General features: G+C 35.0%; 1 protein-coding gene across 1 annotated transcript in view; it reads left to right on the forward strand.

Moving 5' to 3' along the window:
* Positions 1–20,076, forward strand: part of MPHOSPH9 (M-phase phosphoprotein 9) — a 50,891-nt gene extending 30,815 nt beyond the window's left edge. Inside the window, 11 exon segments of the mRNA XM_074205447.1 lie at positions 1,332–1,379; positions 2,030–2,094; positions 3,575–3,676; positions 4,329–4,463; positions 4,752–4,915; positions 6,277–6,438; positions 7,085–7,211; positions 15,947–16,050; positions 17,027–17,277; positions 17,652–17,717; positions 19,936–20,076. Of these exon segments, the coding sequence (XP_074061548.1) occupies positions 1,332–1,379; positions 2,030–2,094; positions 3,575–3,676; positions 4,329–4,463; positions 4,752–4,915; positions 6,277–6,438; positions 7,085–7,211; positions 15,947–16,050; positions 17,027–17,277; positions 17,652–17,717; positions 19,936–20,037 (1,326 nt within the window). The 3' untranslated portion in view covers positions 20,038–20,076.
* Positions 20,077–20,611: the final 535 nt, after the last annotated feature.

The following is a 20,611-nucleotide window of genomic DNA, read 5'->3' on the forward strand; positions in this document are numbered from 1 at the left end:
CCATATGTGTTGTCTGGTAAAGTAATAAGTCTGGTAAGGTAAAAGTACCAGATTTTAAAACATGGGAAAACTTAAAATTTGGCAATTCCTGACTTTTTCCCCTTTTTTTGGGAGGGTTTTGTTTTATTTGAGATTGTTTTGAGTCTACCATTGTAACTGTTTGGTTAAAACGTTAGGTTTTATTCTAGTCTCAGTAAAAGAATTTTCCTTACTTGTTCATTCTTTCTGTGGCATGACATTAGAAAGAATTTTGTTGCTAATTTATTTTTGTATTTGATTTTTCAGATTTATTTTACTTTTTTTTTTTTTTTTACATTTAAAGATAGTCTTCAGCATTCACTTTTTCTTTTTTTGTGTGCAAGGCAATGGGGTTAAGTGACTTGCCCAAGGCCACACAGTTAGGTAATTATTAAGTGTCTCAGGTACTCCTGACTCCAGGGCTGGTGCTCTATCCACTGTGCCACCTAGCTGCCCCCCGTTTTATTATGCTTTTTGTAAGATTTGAGTTCCACATTTTTCTGCTCTCCCTTCCTTCCCTCTCCCCTCCCAATTACACTTTTAGGGGCAGCTAGTTTGTGCAATATATAGAGCACTGGTCTTGTCATCGGGAGGACAGGAGACCGAATCCAACCTCAGACACTTGATAACTTGCTAGCCATGCAATCTTGAGCAAATCAGTTAACCCTGATTATCTCACATTCAGTGCCATCTCCAATCTCAGAATTCATATCTGGCCACTGGACCCAGATGACTCTGGAGAAGAAAGTGAGACTGGTGACTTAGCACAGCTCTCCTCACTAAAATTCAGTTCATAATGCTTGTCATGGCATTACCTCCCTGATATCCTGAACCTCTTTGACAATGAAGGACAAATATCATCATGACATTAAGTAATTTGATATAGGTTATATATGTCCAATCATGTTTAACATATTTCCATATTAGTAATGTTGTGAAAGAAGAATCAGAACCAAAGGGGAAAAAACCATAAGTAAGAAAAACCAATTTTAAAAAGTGAAAATTGACTTTGATTTTTTTTCTCTGACTGTGGATGGCATTTTCTGTCACAAGTCTTTTAGAATTGCCTTTGCTTACTGAACTGCTGAGAGGATCTAAGTATCATAGTTTATCATCAGATTTCTTTTAAGGCATAATTATATGAATATTTTTATTAAAAATGGGAAACTGGTCATTTTACTTTTTAAAAATTTATATGTATAAGCTTATTGAGAAAGACAATCTTATTTTTAATAAATGAATTTAATTCTTTTTTATAAAGTGTTCTGTGATATTTTATAATGTTATAATAAAGTTTATTCTTTTTCTTGTAGCTTCTAGGAGAATATCAAACCCTTGGAAAGCAACATGAAATAGTAAAGGTAGAGACTGATCATTTATATTTTGAATAATGGAGAGAACACTGAACTGAGTCATCTAGATTTGACTCCAGACCTAACTGTATGACGCTGAGAAAATCCAATGATTCATCATTTCTTTCTGTTTGCATATCTGCAAAATGGGAATAATACCACACCTCTTTCACAAAGGTTGTTTGGATCAGATGAAATGGGAACTGTTTTGAAAAATGATCAAGTACAGTATGCTGTTAAATAATATTGGGAAGACAATTATAATAAAGATTTTATTTTTCAAGAGCTTCTTATTAGGCATGTTGTCTCCTATAGAACTATTTTCTGATTCTTTGAATTTTTAATTGAAGCTAATTTTGAGGACTACATTTTGGAAAGATTATTTTATAAAAGAACCACAAAATTCATTTTCCAGTTGGGTAGTTACTACTCAGTCAGACTATGTCACACTTGATTGATTGGGATAAGTCCCAGAGTTCAGGCAAAGACTTTATTTTTGGTCAAAATTGTTTGAAGGTAGATATTTGAAGAATTTCATGAATTTTCTTTTTTAAAACTGTTTTTTAAAACATTAAGAGTAACAGTACAAATTCTAAAATGTATGTAGTACAAAAAGTACTTACCTACATCGTTATCTAAATTTTTCTTTATTTTCACAGGATACATTAAATACAACCGAGAACAAATTGCATGATGCAAATACTCAGATTTCTGATTTGAAAAGGTAAAATGTTTATACTACCTTTTATGTAATTGTACAAGTACTTCTTAATTGCATGCTTAGCTGACATGACTTTATTTAAATTGTCTGTAAATTTACAATACCACAAGACATAATTAAGGCCCGCTGAAAAAATATATATCAAATATGAATAGTCTCACTGCCTCTTTCTGCTCTCCTTCAGTTCTTGCCTGGACCTATTACATTCTAGAAGCAGTTCCTTTAGCTAATTTAAATACTAGTCTAAATAGATTACCTACCCTCTCACAGAACTTTGCTTTAGGAAAGACTGTGAATTTTGATTTAAAAGGAAGCTTCATGTAAAATACTAGGAAATAGTCTCAAATGATAGAATGCTCTTTCTGGAGTCAGGAGAACCTGACTTCAAACCTGAGTTCAAATGAGACCTTAAGACACTTTTAGCTGTGTGAACTTGAGCAAGTCACTTAATGTCTGTCTGCCTCAGATAATTAGCATCTACCTCTCAAAGTTGTTGCAAGATAAATGAGATAATCTTTCTAAAAGTGCCTAGTAAATACACTGCTGACACATAGTAGGTGCCATGTAAATATTAGATATTTTTATTATCTTATTTGAATTAAGTGTTGATGTCAGCAAAGGAGAATATTGCTCTTTTTGAAATGTGACATTGGAAGCAGGGGTGCAGTGTTAAAGTCCTAGTTAGTTAATTCTATTGGATCATATATCTTTTTAGTGAAAATAGAAAATTTTCTAATTGATACTCAAAAAATTATTACTTTTAAAGGCTTTTGTATTAACTAAAGCATCTCTAGATAATACGGAATCTGAGTTTTAAAATAATATTTATTTGAATATTATGTTCAATTTTTGACTAAATTATGGCACCATATTTTTATCATAGATTATTTTGGACTTTAAAATACATGTTGTATACTTTTCACACAGATTCTTAGATTAATAAAAATTAATATTTTCTTCTCATTGTAGCCTTTTTAAATGTCATTTTTTATGGAATTTAATGTTTGTTTTTTCTTTTTTCTTCCCCTTTCCCTTATTTTGTTATCTTTGGTATTTTTTTTCTATTTTTTTAATTTAGTATTTTATTTTTTCCTCAGTTGATATAAAAACACTTTTTAGCATTTATTAACATTCATTTTTAAAACTTTGAATTACAAATTTTCTCCTTCTATCACTTATTGAAAAGGCATGCTATGGTATGATTTTTTTTTAATAAAAGATTTTATTTATTTTAAATTTTACAATTTTTTCCCTAATCTTGCTCCCCCCCCTCACAGAAGGCAGTCTTTACATTGTTTCATGGAACAATTTTCATAGTAAATATAATCCAAGAATAAGGTCTGTTAATCAGGGATATTGGTAGGTATTATATCTCTCCCTGTTTTCTTTTTCTGTGAGTGTCTATTTCTGGAAATAAAATAGTTGAAATAGAAGACCTGTATCTTATAAAGTACTTGAATGTATTTTCTTGCTTTTTAATTAGAACAATTTCAAAACTTGAAGCCCAGATCAAGCAAGTAGAACACGAAAATATGTCAAAACTCCGTATTAATACCAAAACTCAAGTATCATCATCACATAGGAGGTAAGCCATTCCTTCTCTTCTGTTGTAAGTTGTGCCCATTACTAGTTCAGCAATTTTCTCTTGGGGGAAAATAAAAAGATATGGTTAAATTTTAGTAGAGAGCTCATCTAAACCTGGCATTGGTCTCAAATTGTTCATTATATTCTTGGATAGTATGTAAAATTTACAATCAGGTATTAACCATAATTTTTGTTTAAATGGGACATTTCTTAGAATAACATTGGTGTATTAATTAGACTATGATAATTGTATTACCACAGTATTGTCTATGGAGCAACATTTGAACTCTACTGTAAATTTTTTAAAAATTGGTCAAAAGTGAACTGAATTGTAATATTGATAATGAAGGCAAACTTGTTTACTAGCAGTTACTTTAAAAATAGTGTGAATGATGAATCTTAGCTTTTTTAAAGAATAAATTTGTCTAAATATTTAGTGTTTATTTACTAGTTTTATGATGTTACTGTTTTGTCTTTTTAGATTTTATTTATCAAAATGTTAACTTTTTCATTAAAAGGAAGCCACAAACAAGTCAAAAATTATCAAAATGTTAACTTTTTCATTAAAAGGAAGCCACAAACAAGTCAAAAACACTAGAGTATCTTACTTTACCTTTTTTTCTTAATCATCCTGCTGTTTTCTACTCCCATAGCACAGGAACATCATCCGATGTTAGCAGGAGAAAGTGGTTGATACCAGGAGCAGAATATTCCATCTTTACTGGCCAGCCATTAGACAAGCAAGATGATTTGGTCAATAATGAGCTTGAGGAATCCTATGCTTGTAGGTAGGATAACTTCAAAATACAACATATGTAGGAAATGCTTTATGTTTTATATTTATTTGCAAAACATTTTGGTGAGCTAGAGAAATTTTCATGGTCATGTTTTAAGAAGTTCATTTGTCTTTTGTTTCTTGTAATATCTCAAAAGGGTCCTCAGTATGTTTCTTTTATGTCTTGGATTTGGAAATTAATTTGTAAAACATTTCATTCACTTTTGAGTGTAATCATCAATTGACCCTGTTCATATAGTAATTAATCTATTACTTCTGTGTTTAACAAAAACATTTTAAGGTACCATACTCCTCCTGAAAAGGACTGTTCACTCAAAGACTCACCAAGTTTAAAAGAAAGGGAGGCTACAGATACATCAATCATCAAAGTTTATAAAAATCATGAAGAAGGAAAAATATTTAAAAATTGGGGCACACAAACAGAGAATGAGGATACGTCAAATAGTAAATATTTATTCCTTTCTTTTCTATGTGTTAAGTTTATTTTTACAGATTACATTTCTTTCTTTAGCATTAAACTACAGATGCATAACCAAAACAACTGTACTATCATAACTGACAGTGTTTTAAAAAGAAAGTATAAAGCAACAGTAAATTGCTATAAAACAAATTAATTGCAATGATAATCTGTGTTGGTTTTGATATCAGAGCAAAGAAGAGGAAACGCACTTCCCTTTGCTTAGAGGGAATTTTGGGGGGCTACTGTGGGGGTGAAATGATGCCTGTTGCCAGAAACAGTCACTTCTTCCTTTGGATTTGGTTCAAATTTTTCTTTATTACTAAGGAAGATTTATAAAGACTAGTAGTATATATTGGGAAATGATTCTGATTTTTTTTAAGGCATAAATAAAAGCTAATAATGGGAGACAAAAGAAAATTTTACTTTATAGACTTGTTTTAAAAATTAAAGAAGTGTAGGAGCAGCTGGATAGAGCACTGGCCTTGGAGACAAGAGGACCTGAGTTCAAATCCAGCCTCAGTCACTTAGTAATCACCTAGCTGTGTCACTTTGGGCAAGTCACTTAAACCCATTGCCTTGCAAAACAATAAATAAATAAATACATAAAAATGACAAACTGAAAAGGGAATATAACTCATCAAAAAGTAAAATTTCAAAAAATTATAGAAGTACCATGGCTTTCCATCAAAATTCATAATATGGTTTTCACTCACTGGTTACTAAGGTTTTTATAGGTCAGTATGAATATTTGAATAATTGCTGATTCATCTTATATATTCTTCTAGACAATAGAATAGTAAAAAGAAATTTTTGTCATTATAATATAGTAATAGTGATAGTAATAAAGTATGTATTTCTACATTTTCATCAGTAGACATTTTTGGAAAGGGTCAAAATTTTCAATAATGTTTTAATTGAATTGTCTCCATATCTTTTAACTTCCCAGTGTGCCTATCTTGATCATATCTTCTTTCTTATTTGATGACTACCTTACTACTATACTTAGAAAAGCAGCATATCCTCCTGGCTTAAATAAATACCTCTGTGTACTAAATAAGGAAATGAACAAATAAAAGAATAAAATTATCTCAAAAATTTTTCATTTGCCATATATAGAGTGGGAATAGGAATATTTTTACAAATTTCACATGCAGTATTTTCTTAAATGAATATAGCTGTTCTATGGCATGGGTTAGTGGTTAATCACTATAACTCAGGTATAGGTAAAAAAAGAGGATTCAGAGCAGTAGCACAAGAGCCAACTGAAAGAAAGACTTTCTAAAGCTACTTCTTAGTGAAGACAGAAATCATAGAAACCGGGTTTCTCTACATTTGTCTATAACAGAAGCAAGTCGCCGTCAAACTGTAGGATTTGTTCCTGAAACCACTTTCCATAGAAATCGGTCCCCAGAGAAAGGTTCTCATCACAGATCAAAGAAGTATCATTTTTCATCTTCACATAGATCATCATCTCTTCCACCTTCAAGCCGAAAATCAAGTACTTTAAGTAAGGGTAAAATTTTTACATTTCTTGGATTTTAGAAAGCTAAAATGTGATTTATTAATATTTGTGCCTGGGTTTTCTATTTTTGGGACCCCTCACAGTACTTGATATAGTACTCTTGTACTATACCATATATATTACTCAGTAGGCCTTCAGGAAAAGTTTGCTGAGTGGGAAAGTTCCTAGAATAGCTGTATTTATTATGAATAGGACTGAAGAGCTAATTGAAGTGTTATTCTGTGGAATTTTCTTGAGTCAGGAGAATTTCTTATTCCTTCTCCCATTTATAAAGAGAAATTAGGTAGTTTCTTTAATTGAATATTCAATATAGGTATGTAAGCCATGATGAAATAAAAGGCAACAGTGGCAGCAAGGGCATTAAATAAATAGTCTACCTTGTCTAGCCACAGGTGCATATAAGGTGGGCAGCAAAGTTCTGTACTTGAGATTTTCATTTAGGGTGATGATTAATAAGATGCCTGAGTTATTGTGTAGTAGATATGTTCAATAATCTAATGAGGTTTCCAATTTATTTCTAGTTTATTTTTAAATTCCTGGAAAAAACCACTTTTGATTAGTGTTGCAAATATACTTTGATGAAATGATTTACATCCTATAGAAAGACACTCTTCTTTTTTCTTCTTTTTAGCTAAAAGAGATATAATGCTAACACCAGTGACGATGGCATACAGTCCAAAGCGATCCCCTAAAGAGAATTTCTCACAAGGATTTAGTCATCTACGTAACAAAAATGATAATAGTAGTAGTTCAAATCGGTAAGTTCTTTAAATTAGTATTAGGTTCATAAAGATCAAGCTTAGCCCCAGAGAAGAGTTGAGAAAATGAACTTCCTTTCACTCTTTGTATACAGAGATGAGGAGCTAGGATGAGGAATATTACAGATATTGTCAGAAATGGTTTATTTTTTGGTTGTTTTTTGCTGAACAGCTTCCCCCCTCCCCTTTTCAAATCCATTAGAGAATGTTTTGCTGGATATACAGTAGGGGAGGGATAGATTTGGAAATGAAAGTTCTATAAAAACAAAAGATATAAATAAAAAGTAAATCTTGTTAAGTAAAATATTGTTAGTTTGTAATATAATTTGATAAAAATTATTTCAACTATTGAAACCAATGCCTTTATCATTTTATAGTTTCTGATTTCTTAATGGGAAAGATTTAGATTTAAGTTGAAATTAGTCATTTAGCAAGTATTTATTAAACTTGTGCTGGGTGCCACACATGATGGTTAAATTCCTAGGAATACAAAGCAAAAACCTAGCTCCTTGCCTCCAGAAGCTCACATTCTAATGGGGAATTAATATACAAATAACTGTACATGGAAATTATGTCCAGTGCAGATGGAAGGTGGGCCCAAGATGAGGGGAGGTATCAGACATGGTGGGAGGAGAAAAAATGAGAAAGATGGGATTGCACACAAATCTTGAAGCCCAGAAACTAAGTGATGAAGAAGAGGAAGGGAAGAGAGTATTCTGATTATAGTTGTTAGTTAGGTTCAGGAGGTGGAACATTGATGTAAGCACAGCCATCATGGTCATGGTCTCTTAGTGACTGTCAAATGTAGGAAGGCTGAAAAGATGGACAGGGACCAGTTTTTATATTTGATCCTGGAGGTGATAGGAAACCTCATAGTACAAGGGTGAGGAGCCTATGGGCCTCAGGCCATATTGGTCTAGCATTGCCAAGATGACCACAGGTATAACTCAAAATTCTATAAATCTACTAGCTTTTTAGGAGTAAATTAAATGTTTGACCAAATATAGCCCTTGAATGATGTTATAAATATCCAAATGACCCTTGGCAGAAGAAGGTTCCCTCACCCCTGACTTGTGTATGATCCTGGGCAAACTAAGAGACTTGTCTTAAATTCTCTCAGCCTCAGTTTCTCCCTCTGAAAAATGGGGATAATTATAGCAACTACCTTCTAAGGTTGTTATGAGGATCAAATGAGACAACAATTGATGATGGTTATTGAAGGCAGGGTACAAAATGACAATCCTGTGAATTAGGAAAATCACTTTGGTAGCTGAGTAAAAGATGGATTAGAAGGAAAAGAGGTGAACTAAAAAGCTTTTGCATAATTTAGAGGTGAGATGAGGAGCATATATACATACTAGGGGTGATGGCTGTGTGAGTAGAGAGAAGGAGATGTGAGATTGTGAAGAGAGAAATGACCAAAGTTGACAACAGATAAGCTATGGACTGTGAGTATAAAGAATGTTGCAAAAGCAAGGGTGGGGTCAAATTTTCAGTTTGAAAAGATTATTTGGTTTGGATAATAAATACAGTAAAATACATTCATTTTAATGCTTTTAGATTCTGAATGCTTTAGAATCCCACCATCTCAGAAAGAGGCATCAGAGGTGTTTAATCCAACCAGTATATAAACAAAAATTCCTCTTATATTTCCTTTGCCCAAAGATATGATGTAGAGAGAGAACTCACTACCTTCCCAGGTGACCCATTCTATTTTATTTTGTGATCTTGCCAGTTTATTAAGAAGCTAATTTTTATCTTTAATTGCTCCTTTTGCAACTTACCCCCATTGTTCCTAGTTCTGCCCTCTCAGGCTCAGAAAGAGAAGTAAAACAAGTCTAATCTCTCTTCTACAGGGCAGCCCTTCCAGTACTTGAAGACAGCTATCATCCCCCCCCCTAAATCTTCTCTTCTCTAGGCTAAACATCCCTACTTCCTTCAACCAGTCATCACATGGCATGATATTAAGGTCTCTCTCGCCATCCTGGTTGCCCTTCTCTGGATATTCTTCGCTTATCAGCATGCTTCCTAAAATGTGCTACCCACCATTGAGCTCAGCACTCCAACCTGCCCTGGGCTCCATGCACTCTTCAGATGGCATTAGTATTTTTGGTTGCCATTATTACACTTTTGACTTATATTGAGCTTTCAGTCAATTCAACCAACATTTATTGAGCATTGAGTAGTGGATAGAGATCTGACCTTGGAATCAGGAAGCTCTGGGTTCAGGCAAACATGGTATTATGACTCTGGGCCAATGGCAAAGTTGCAGAGTATTTGCCATTCCTGAACTCTACACCATTGAAATCACAGATCCAGTACATGGCAAGGTAGGTTGGCCCCAGATTGTCAAGGGTTTTTAATGCAAAGTCGAGAAGTTTCTGTTTTATCTGGAGGTGGTACAGGAGGGGTGACATATTAATTTCACATTTGTGTGAGAGAGTTTGGAAAGGGGAAAAGACCAAAGCAGGGAGATGGAGGTTGTAGTGAGAGTAGTGTGAATGGATAGAAAAGGATGGATGCTTGAAATGTTGTGGGATTATCAAATGTTAACCAGTTGGCTACAGAACTGAGGGCAAGGAAAGAATCAGGAATGGCTTGAGGGTTGTAAACTTTAAATGGAGGTGAGGAGGGGTGGTTTTTAGTGGGGGAGATGATGATTTCTATTTTGAAGGTATTTGAGATGTCAGTGGGACATCCAACAGGCAGTGGATGTGATAGGACTAGAGCTGTGGAGAGAGACTAGGACAGAATATAGAGATGAACATCATAACAGATGATACTGTGAACTCATGGGAAGTAGATGAGGGCACTGAAGGATAAAGCAATAACCAAGGAGTGTACTATTTAGCAGGTGGGAGATCATAGGGTCTTAAAATGGAAGAGACATCTAGGAAGCCATTTTTTAAAACAAACATGCTTCATGCCAGAAGGACAGCTAGGTGGCTCAGTTAGAGCACTGGGTCCGGAATGAGGACAACTCAAGTACAAATGTGGCCTCAGACATTTACTAATTGTATGACCTTAGACAAGTCCCTTAACCCTGTGTGCCTGTTTCCTCATCTATAAAATGGACTGGAGAAGGAAATGACAAACCACTCCAGTATCTGCCAAGAAAACCCTAGATGGGGTCATGAAGAGACAGACAGGACTGAAACGCTAAATAACAAAAAGCTGGGTACTGAGCTAAGGACTTTACAAATATTATCTCCTTTGATCTTCACAGCAATCTTGGGAGGTAGGTGTTGTTATTATTCCCATTTCTTAAATGAGGAAACTGAGACAGACATTTCACTTGTCCAGGATCGCTGTTAGTGTCTGAGGCCAGGTTTCCTCTGTACTACCCAGCTGCCCCTAGATCATAGTGATGACCCACCAAAGGAGACTGAAAAGAAGTCTTTAGATATGTAAGAGTTGAGCTGGAAGGAAGCTGTGACACACAAGCTAAAGGGAAAAAGAGTATCAAGAGTATCCAGGTGGTCAGGGAAGTTGGAATGAAGACAGAAAAGCCATTGGTAACCTTGAATTTCTTTGGAGCAGTGGGTTGGAAGCTAAATATATGATAGTTGGGGAAATAGTGACAACAAATACACTAGTTTTACTGAAAGGGAAAACTAAGATAATAGCTTGAGAGAGAATGAAAAAATAACCAAGAGATGGTTTTTGTTTTTGTTTTTAAGGATGGGAGAAATTTGGGAATGATTGGAAGTGTCAGAGGACTAGCCAGTGAATAAAGGTCATTGAAAATGAGAGGGAATAATTGATGGAAATGCTTCAAGATGAGATGTTATGGAATGGGATCACACTCACATAAAGGAGAAAGGCATTGTTTTACTCAAGAGACTAGCAAAGGAGAAAAGAATTAGGGACTAGATAAAGGGATTTGGGAATGTAGAATTGGAGAAAAAAGAGAGGGCTTATGGTACTATTTTTTCAGTAAAATGTCATAGAATTTCAGAATTGGGAAGAGTTGAAACAGTATCCCTTAAAACTAATTTCTTCTACCACCCAAAAAGTAGTTGTTTTGCTTGAAGACTTACATTGAGGAGCCACCCACCACCTACCAAGACAGCCTGTTTTGCTTTTGACCCTTTGTTAGGCTTAGATTATTTGCAGCTTCCAGTTAATGTTCTAATTCTTTTTTCTTATGAGAACCGTTTAAATTCTTGATAGCTATCATTTTCCCCAAAGTTGTTGCTTCTCAAGATTAAACATGCCTAGCTCCTTCACTTGGTCTGCTTATGGCATGAATTTGAATTTCTTCACTACCCTGGTTGCCCTCTTGTGGGCACTCCATTTTTTCCTATGTCCACTTTAAAATCTCCTAGTAGAGATATTGTATTGGGAGGGAAGGAGGGGAGAAGGTTGATGGTAGCGAATTTGAAGAGACAAGGGAAGGTTTGGTATAACCATTTGTTAAAGAGTGCTGGCAGTTAATGGCTGTTTGGGATTGGATAACAGATTTCTTGTGGACCTCACTGGTATGATTGGTGCTATAGTAGACATGAAGGAGGCTGATAGTATGGTTAAACCCCACCTTCTAGAGTTGAACAAGAGAATAAGACAGCAAGAGATTCAAGGAGAGAGAGCAATATACGATTGAATTGGTTGACTTTAAAGTTCCACACCTCGGATAATCTAGAATAACCTAAGCTAAGAGATCTAGAGCCTCAGAGATCAACTCATCCAACCTTATCAAGGAAAATGGAGACCCAAGTGAATTGGAGTGAGACCAGAGAAGAAGTGATAAATGAGAATACAGGGGAAGGTCAAAGGTGCTTGTTAAGAAATTGTCATAAGAATGAACAGTGAGAAGTAGAAAAGTAGCCATGAACAGAGATGAATTGTAGTTTATACTTGGTGAAAGCAGTTATTGGTGTGATCAAGGAGAAGGATGTTGGGTGGGATGAAGAAATCATGAGTTGAGGTTGATGAATTGAGAGGTCAGAATTGTTGAGGATATGTGGATATGTGTTTATATAGGAGATCCCCTGAAGGTAGTGGAGAAGATCATGAGCCAGGGACTTGCTGAACAATTTGAGAAGGAAGGGGGGGAAATAAGATTGAGCAGTGTGTGTGTGTGTGTGTGTGTGTGTGTGGGAGTGGGTGTAGATGGAGAGAATTGAAAAGGAACAAAGGTTGCTCAAGGCCAGTTTGGAATAACAGTGAGGAAGGAGGACTATAAACTTCTTCCTCTTGAAGGCCCGCCCTGGAGGTTGGAGAAGATGAGAGAAGATTGTATGGTCAGGGCTATAGTGTCTTCTGATGAAAATAGGGTTCCTTTAATGCCAGAGGCAGAATTTCTGGTGACTAAAACTAAAATGAAGAGAAGATGGTTATCATCAATAAGAGTGGATTTTGGGAGGCAGAACAGACTGGGAGATAGAGGCAACAGGGATTATGGAGAGGGATAGGAAGGAGATTTCTGGAAAGAGGGAAGAAAAATTTCCACCTTAGTATAAATATAAAGGGAACAAGAGCTGGAAGTTTGACTACTCTAGAATTGAGGAAGAACCATCTTAAATTTACAGGAGTTCTTGGATCCTATGATGTGATGACTCAGGATGTGATGCAGTGGAAAGAATTCTGGATTAGGAATCAATTCATGAGTTCAAAGCCTTGATTTGCTCCTTACTACATGTGTAACACTGGGCAAGTCACTTAACTTCTCTGTACAACTTCAAATTTCCTCATAAAATGAAGTATTGCAGTAGATGGTCTAATTAGTGTTAGGTGGTCTTCCAGTTTTGATCCTGTGGGGGAATGGTTTGGGGGCAATGGCAAAAAGATTCACAGCACATCACTAAAATGCCCAGGTGAGGCATAGGTAGTAAGGAGAGGAAGCAAGGGAGTGTTTTTCTGAGTGGGTCAATAGAAAACTAGATTAAGCTAGACTCACACTTGGTTTCATCCTTTAACCTATTCAAGCATACAGCCTAAATCCCAAGTCCTAGAATCATAGGCTTACAAGTACCTTTGAGCACCCTGAAGTTTGGAATCCTATGGGAACTGCTTAGGGTTATAGCTGGATGGTCAATGCTGTTTATACAGATTTCCTGCTGATCATATCTTTTTGAGATGTGGAGTCATTGTTGGATGGGATTCTCTTTTTGGCAAAGACAAGTTTATTCTGAATCTTGAAATTTTGAACCCAAGTTGTGAGGATTGATATTTATCCCATTAAATTTCATCTTCCTAGAGTTGGCTCAATATTGAAGCCAGTTAAGATCTTTTTGTCTCCTGACTTGGTCTCCTCACACTCTGAGTTCTAGGCATTGTGACCTGTATGTCTAGCCCTTACTACGGTGTTCCTGAAGTTTGCCTCTCATGCTGGCAGTGCCCTTTCTCCTTGGCCTCTGTCCTTTGATTTCGATAAGACTTGTCACTACCTTTGGTGGAAAGTCTTTTTTAATCTCCCAACTATTCAAAAACTCTTATTTGTGCTTATCTGTCTGTTACGGTTTTGGCTGCTGTATCATATACATTGACTTATATTGAAGTCACAATCCAATATGATTTGTGAGTTTGCCATTACAAAAAGTGTTGGACTCTGTAGAGTAAAATAATAGAGTTATCCTCCCACAATGAATCTTCATGCATTAAGTTTTAAGATTACAGGATTCTTTGTAATTACCCAGGAATACCTTCATCAACCCTCCAATTATTGATATCATAGACATAAAACAGGGAGGGAGACATTGTTGTCATGATGTAGAAGAAGCTCAGCTCAAGTTCCAAATAGAAGAATTTTCTACAGATAGTGAGGTTCTTTTGATGTTCCTCTTTGCAAGTGACATTGTATTGATTGCATCAAGCCTCAGAATGTCAACAGAACCTCTTCAGTGAGATCTGTAGCCATTTCAAAGAGACTGGTTTCATAGTTGACAAAGGAAAGAATCAAATGGAAGAAGCCTCGCTGTCCAAAATATACCATGCTGTTAAATGGGTAACTCACTGAGTTAGGCCATAGATGAGGATATTATAGAGGGGCAGGAAACTGGGCTTGGAATTGATGATGGAAGAGAAAAGGGGGCTGGGTATTTGAGAATTTAGGGCAAATTTTAGATAATCCCAGACTGCTTCTTGACACTAAACCCCATCTTTTTAACTTAGTATTGTCCCAGTAGAATTATGTAGAATGACATTTCCCAAGAGATAGAATTAGATGAGCCAAAATGGTGAAAAATATTAGTGCTTTTATTAGCATTAATTCAATTTAATAAAAAGTTCCTACTATGTTAGTTGGGTACTATTTTAGGTACTAGGGATAGAAAGTCAAAATGAAAGACAATCCTTTCCCTCAAGGAGGTGATATTCTATTGAGGTGGGGGAAGAGGGAGGAAGGAGTAAGATGGTCACCTAAGGAAAATGAAGGAGAGTGCATTTGGGGAAAGGAAATTGGAAAAGACTCCATAGAAAAGATAGCACCTGAACTAAGCCTTAAGGGAAGATTAAAGGACTCTGTGAGGTAAATAAGAGAGAAGGGGTACAATCTGACCACACCAGAAAATGAAGCACTGAATACACTCAACACTTAATAATTCAATTTAGTTGAGATGTAGCATACATAAAGGGAGAATAGTGTAAAGAAAGGGGTTAGCCTATGGAACATCTTAAATGCTGAGAAATTTGTTTTTAATACAGTGACTACTGGGGAAGAGCTGGATCTTCTGAAGGTTGATTTGGATAGCTGTATGAAAGTGGGGAGAGAATGGAAATAGGGACATCATCTAGGAGACCTTTTCAGTCATCCAGATGGGGTTGTCCAGAGGTGATGGTAGTCATGTAAGTGGTGGAAAGGGGATAGATGGGGGAGACATTTTAAAGTAGAATTGCCAAGACTTGGCAACTAATTGGATATGAAGTAGTGACCTCAGGAGAAACAGACTGAGCATGGGTACTATCATGTATATGAATTTTTTCCTGTTCCTCCTAATTATTAGTGATGTCTCTTCTTGATGTTATTTTATATACATATTTATATACATTTTGGGTACATGTTGCATCCTTCCAATAGAGACTTTGTGCATTTGTATCCTTGGTACCTAGTGGTATCTTGCATAATGTAGACATTTAATAAATGTTTGTTGAAATGAATTTAAACAGAGAAGAATACAGAAAGGAATTGGTTTAGGTAAAAACTAAGTTTTTAACTAAGTAAAAACTGAGTTCTGTTTTGGACCTTCTTAGTTTGTAGATGTCAGAGAAAGAGATATCTTATAGACAGTTGGTGTTACGGGACAGACTTTCTGCCAAAGAGATTAGAGTTGGATTTAGAGATTTGGGAGCTATCTGTGTGGAGATAAGTAAACCCATGGGAGAGGATGAAATCACAAAGGGACAAAGAGAGGCCTATATACAATAAATGATGTAAGTGGTCCAGGAAATGTATGGTTGGAGAAAGATGATGGATGAGCTCGTGTGATGGATACTCAAGACCTCAGGGAATGTTAAGGAGAAGGAAGGTCATCAACACTTGGGGCAGAGCTGCTGCTTCTGTGGGAGGACATTGGAGTATATGAGATGAGAAAGGTATGACTGGACTGTGATTTGTGCCACGAGAAAGGACTACCCCCAGTCCTGAAATCATTGAAGTGCTGTAGAATAAAGTCAAGAACATAAAAGAAGGCAAAGATGGATTCTAGGGAGGCATGTTCCCTAGTAGTTAAAGGGGGAAAATACATAATTTCACTAAAGCTTTTATAAATGACCAAATTATTTTCTTCTTTTAATAGATTTGATGAACTTATGGATGATTTAGGTGCCATTCCTGTGTCAACAGTGCAACTGAACAATTCCAGGAAACAACTCCAATTTCTTCCTGAAGATGATTTGGAAGGTATTTTTTCACAAAACATTTTTTAAAATTAGATCATTTTGTCTTATCTTCATGATTTGGTGTCTTTAAAGGTTTTTTTTTACTTTCTAATGCCTTGTATTTGAAAACATTTTAGATCTTAGGTTCTCTAAAAAATAATTTATAGTTAATCTTTAAAGGCTTGCTGTTGCTGAAAACTTGAGATTGAAGAACCAAATTGTTAGTATTAGTTAGCATTAAGTTAACATTGAGAGAAAGCATGGTTTATGTAGTAGATCGAGATAACGGTCTTACTTTCTTCATGATCTGGATTCAAGTTTGGTCTTTGCTACCTATCCTGGCTATGTGACCCTTGGTAAATCACTTAACAACCCAGTATCCAAGTCAGCTTTTAAAGAATATAATATGTTACAGGATTGCTAAACAGCATAGGTTGGAGGAATTTTCTTACCAGGAATTCTCCAGTCATTAACTCTAATTCAGGACCCCCCCCCCAAAAACAAACCCTCTTTAAAATTATCTGTTATCGGGGGCTGCTGGGTGGTGCAGTGGATAGAGCACCGGCCCTGGAGTCAGGTGTACCTGAGTTCAAATCTGGCCTCAGACACTTAATTACCTAGCCTTGACCAAGCCACTTAACCCCATTGCCTAGCAAAAACCTAAAAAAAAAATTGTTTCTTTAAAATTATCTGTTATCCTTCCTACAGGGGCCAATTTCTGCCAATTCTTTCTGTGTCTGAAATAGAATAGTTCATAACTTAGAAAGGTAATGATTTCCTTACTTTAAATATTTTGTAGAGATGGCTAGATTCTGTAGAAAAGGCACCCTGTAAAAGAGGAGAAAGAGATTGGTTATGTAGTATGTTTTGTTTTATCCTTTACTACTTAGTGTTTCCACTAAATAGATATTTTTCTTGGAATTAGTGTGATACATCTTTCCTGTATGTGTTTTTATTAAAGATTGATTTAAAAAAATCATCTCCTTTCTTCCTGGTAGAAATGAAACATTCAAACAGTATTGATCACCATGTTAAATATAGCTCTGGTACTTCTGAACAACCGTTGCCAAATGGAATGAAGAAAATATCTCTGAACTCGAGCTTGGAAAAGAACAAGTCACCTTATGAGCCCTGTATAGCTAAGTCAACAGTAGCACTTTATGATAATGATTTTGAATATTTGGCTCATGTGAGGACCCTGAATGAAACTGAACAGCTTTTTGATGACCTTACAAAAGAAAAGCAACAGGTAAAAACAGCAGACTTTTAAAAAAGAAATAAAAACTTTTTTGTCTTATGACTAAGGAATGGGACAGAAGAGATTTAAATTTAAGCTTCACCTTTTATGGGAGGGAGAAGTGCTGTTGACTACTGAGCTTTCCCAATAGATTTCAGTTGTTTGAGCCTGGGCCCCTCTTTCTGACAGTTACTGTTTTCATTAACAGAAGGTATAGAGTCACTTGAAGACAAATTAGGCAAGGGAACAAAGATGAGGATACAATAAATACATTTATTTTAGTTCACATTCAGTTTTGGGAAGTGAATAGTCTTGAATTAAACTTTATCATTAAAATAGAATTATTTTTAGAATGCTGTTTTAATTATTTTTGCATATGTTTACAGATAGAAGCAGCACTGAGTCGAATGCCTTCTGCAGGAAGAATGACCTTGCAAACAAGATTGAGCCAGGTGAAAGGCATTTCAATCTGCCCAAAGACTTTCAGGCAATCTCTACCTTCAAGAGGTTTTCTTTGTAATTTGCTTCATGGTAGAGGGCAGCTTGGTGGTGCAATGGATAGAACACTGGCCTTGGATTCAGGAGGATGGGAGTTTAAATCTGATCTCAGACACTTGACTCTTACTAGCTGTGTGACCTTGGGCAAGTCACTTCACTCTGATTTCCTCACATTCAGGGCCATCTCCAGTTGCTCTAATCCATATCTGGCCACTAGACCCAGATGGCTCTGGAGGAGGAAGTGAGACTGATGACTTACTTATTAGCACAGCACTCTCTCATTTGCATCCAATTCATGTTCTTGTCATAGCATCACTTCCCTGATGCTGTGGTCTTCTTTGAAAATGAAGGACAAAACATTCACATTAGAACCTCACTATTGAATCTATCAAATGCTTCTGTCTAAACAAAGTGTTTAGACCAGAGCCAAAATGAATTTTTTTAATTATCACTTTCTGTTTCAGAAAAGATTAAAATGCATTTTGGAATAAGTATTAATTTTCCAAACATATGCTTCTTTTTAACAATATATTTTTCTCTTATTAACCATTTCAAAACAAGATTCTAAGATTTTTCCACAGCTTTTCTAAGCATCTCTTAGTCCCTCAATTTAGTTTTAACTTTAAAATGTTGCATTTTACATTTGTAGATATCATTCCATTAATTGCCTCCTAGGAGGTGGTGCTTGTTAAATTACCCAAAGGCATTTCTCTTGGAATTCACTTAAAATAAAATAAAAAAGAAATGCTTATAATTGTAGGGATATTTTAGCTATGTTTTGTCTTATTATTATTATTATTCTGTTGTATAATATTTTGCACATTACATCGAGTATTAGCTCTCAAGTTGGGGGGTGTTTCTATTATTAAATAATTTCCTATCCTAGCGCCGTGATTTCTTATGATTTCCTAAACTTTTAGGTAAAGCTCTTTGTAAGCTTTTTTTTTTTTTAAATAAGTGATCTGGGAAATCAGGGTTGACAAAAATCCTGCTGACCTGGCCCCCTGCGGAATAACATCACATGAAAAATTCAAGTCCAGGAGCTTTATTTTTTTTCCTACCTTTCAGTCTTATTTTGTTCTGAAATAAATATAACTTTCCCATTCAATAGTTCTTTGGATTGTCTTAGTGAGAATTTTGCTCTCTGAATCCAAAATCCGTGGGCTTTGTTTCTGTTTTCTCAGGAGAATGTAAACTTCATGTAAGTAGGGACTGTTTCATTTTTGCTTTGAGTTGGTAGTGCATTAAATTCAATTGAATTTTCAGGAGTAAACAAATGATGAAATTCTTTGCATCTCTTGATAAAATTTTAAAACCTGATTTTTAGGACAATATTCTGAGTTGATAATGAACAACTTAATAATATCCATTTATGTATACAAATCAGTTTTAATTGATTTTCAGATGACAAATTTCAAGCTCTGGCAATGCATTGGGTAGGTTTTTTCCATGCTATTCTCATTTTACAGATGGGAAAACTGACATGTGACTTGTTCATAGTTAAACTATAGACCATTACTCACACCCAGTTTTGTCCTGACTACAAACCTGGTGCCCTTCTGTTACATATATGTCTCTATGTATCTCTAAATTTCTTTCTGCTTATAAAGCTACTCTAGATTTAAAAAAAAAATTAGCATGAGTATCAAGGTGATAGTTATTTCAAAATCCCGTTAAAAAAAGTAAAAGTTTCCTAAAAATAAATTGATTTCACAATAATGAGATTCTTTTTTTGAAAGTACAAATTTTTTTCCCAAGGATGGAAATTTATTATTATCATTCAGTTAAAAGAGTACAGTATCGGGCGGCTAGGTGGCGTAGTGGATAAAGCACCAGCCTTGGAGTCAGGAGTACCTGGGTTCAAATCTGGTCTCAGACACTTAATAATTACCTAGCTGTGTACAGGCCTTGGGCAAGCCACTTTAATGCCATTTGCTTTGCAAAAACCTAAAAAAAACCCAAACAAACAAAAAAAAAAGTACAGTATGTGATCAATGAAGTCTATGCTGAAGATGAAATAGAACATTGATGATTTTATTAATGTCTTTTATTGCCCTTTTTTCAGAAGGAATGGTAAATTTAAAAGCAATTTAGAAACAGTTTTTTAGTAGTTACAAATCCATGGGACTAATTATATGCAACTAACTTAACATGTTTTCTGTGTTTATTCAGGATGCCCTAGAAGATCGTTTGGAAAGGATTAATAGAGAACTGGGCCCAATTCGCATTACACTGAAGAGATTTCATGTTTTGCACTCCTCTGCAAATCTCTGAGATTTGTAGCTATTAAATTTTGAGACATTTTTCTTTGCACTAATGTATAATTATGCACTCAGAAAATGCAAATCATTTTATATTGTTTATAAATTCTCAGTGGTAGTTTTAAAATCATGCTATTTACACTTAATATTTTATACTTCAAATAGCCAATATATATTTTAAAGATTTTTATTATCCTCAGGAATCTCTTAATTGTATATTTTACTATTTAAAGTCTTATTTTTAAATAGTGTAGGTCTTCAGATTAGGAGAATAAGGAGGTATAAATGGAGACTTTTTGTTTTCTAAAAACAAAAGTGTTAATCCTTTTAAAATTAACTTTGCACACCATTTTTATATACCTAATATTGTAAATAAGCACTTTGGGATTTTTTGGTATAAGTACTTAGCAGCAGAGTGGCAAAGCAATTGAGGTTCAATGCAAAAAGTGATTTCAGTGTAACATTGTATTTGAGTTTTAAAACTTTGGATGCAAATTCTATTTCAAATATAGGTGTGAGAAAATGAACAGCTACTATCTGTTGGTAGATTAGAAAATTAATAGGTAGTTTCAAGATGAATATTATAA

The sequence above is a fragment of the Macrotis lagotis genome, chromosome X, assembly GCF_037893015.1.
Source record: "Macrotis lagotis isolate mMagLag1 chromosome X, bilby.v1.9.chrom.fasta, whole genome shotgun sequence".
In the NCBI taxonomy this organism is placed as follows: Eukaryota; Metazoa; Chordata; class Mammalia; order Peramelemorphia; family Peramelidae; genus Macrotis; species Macrotis lagotis.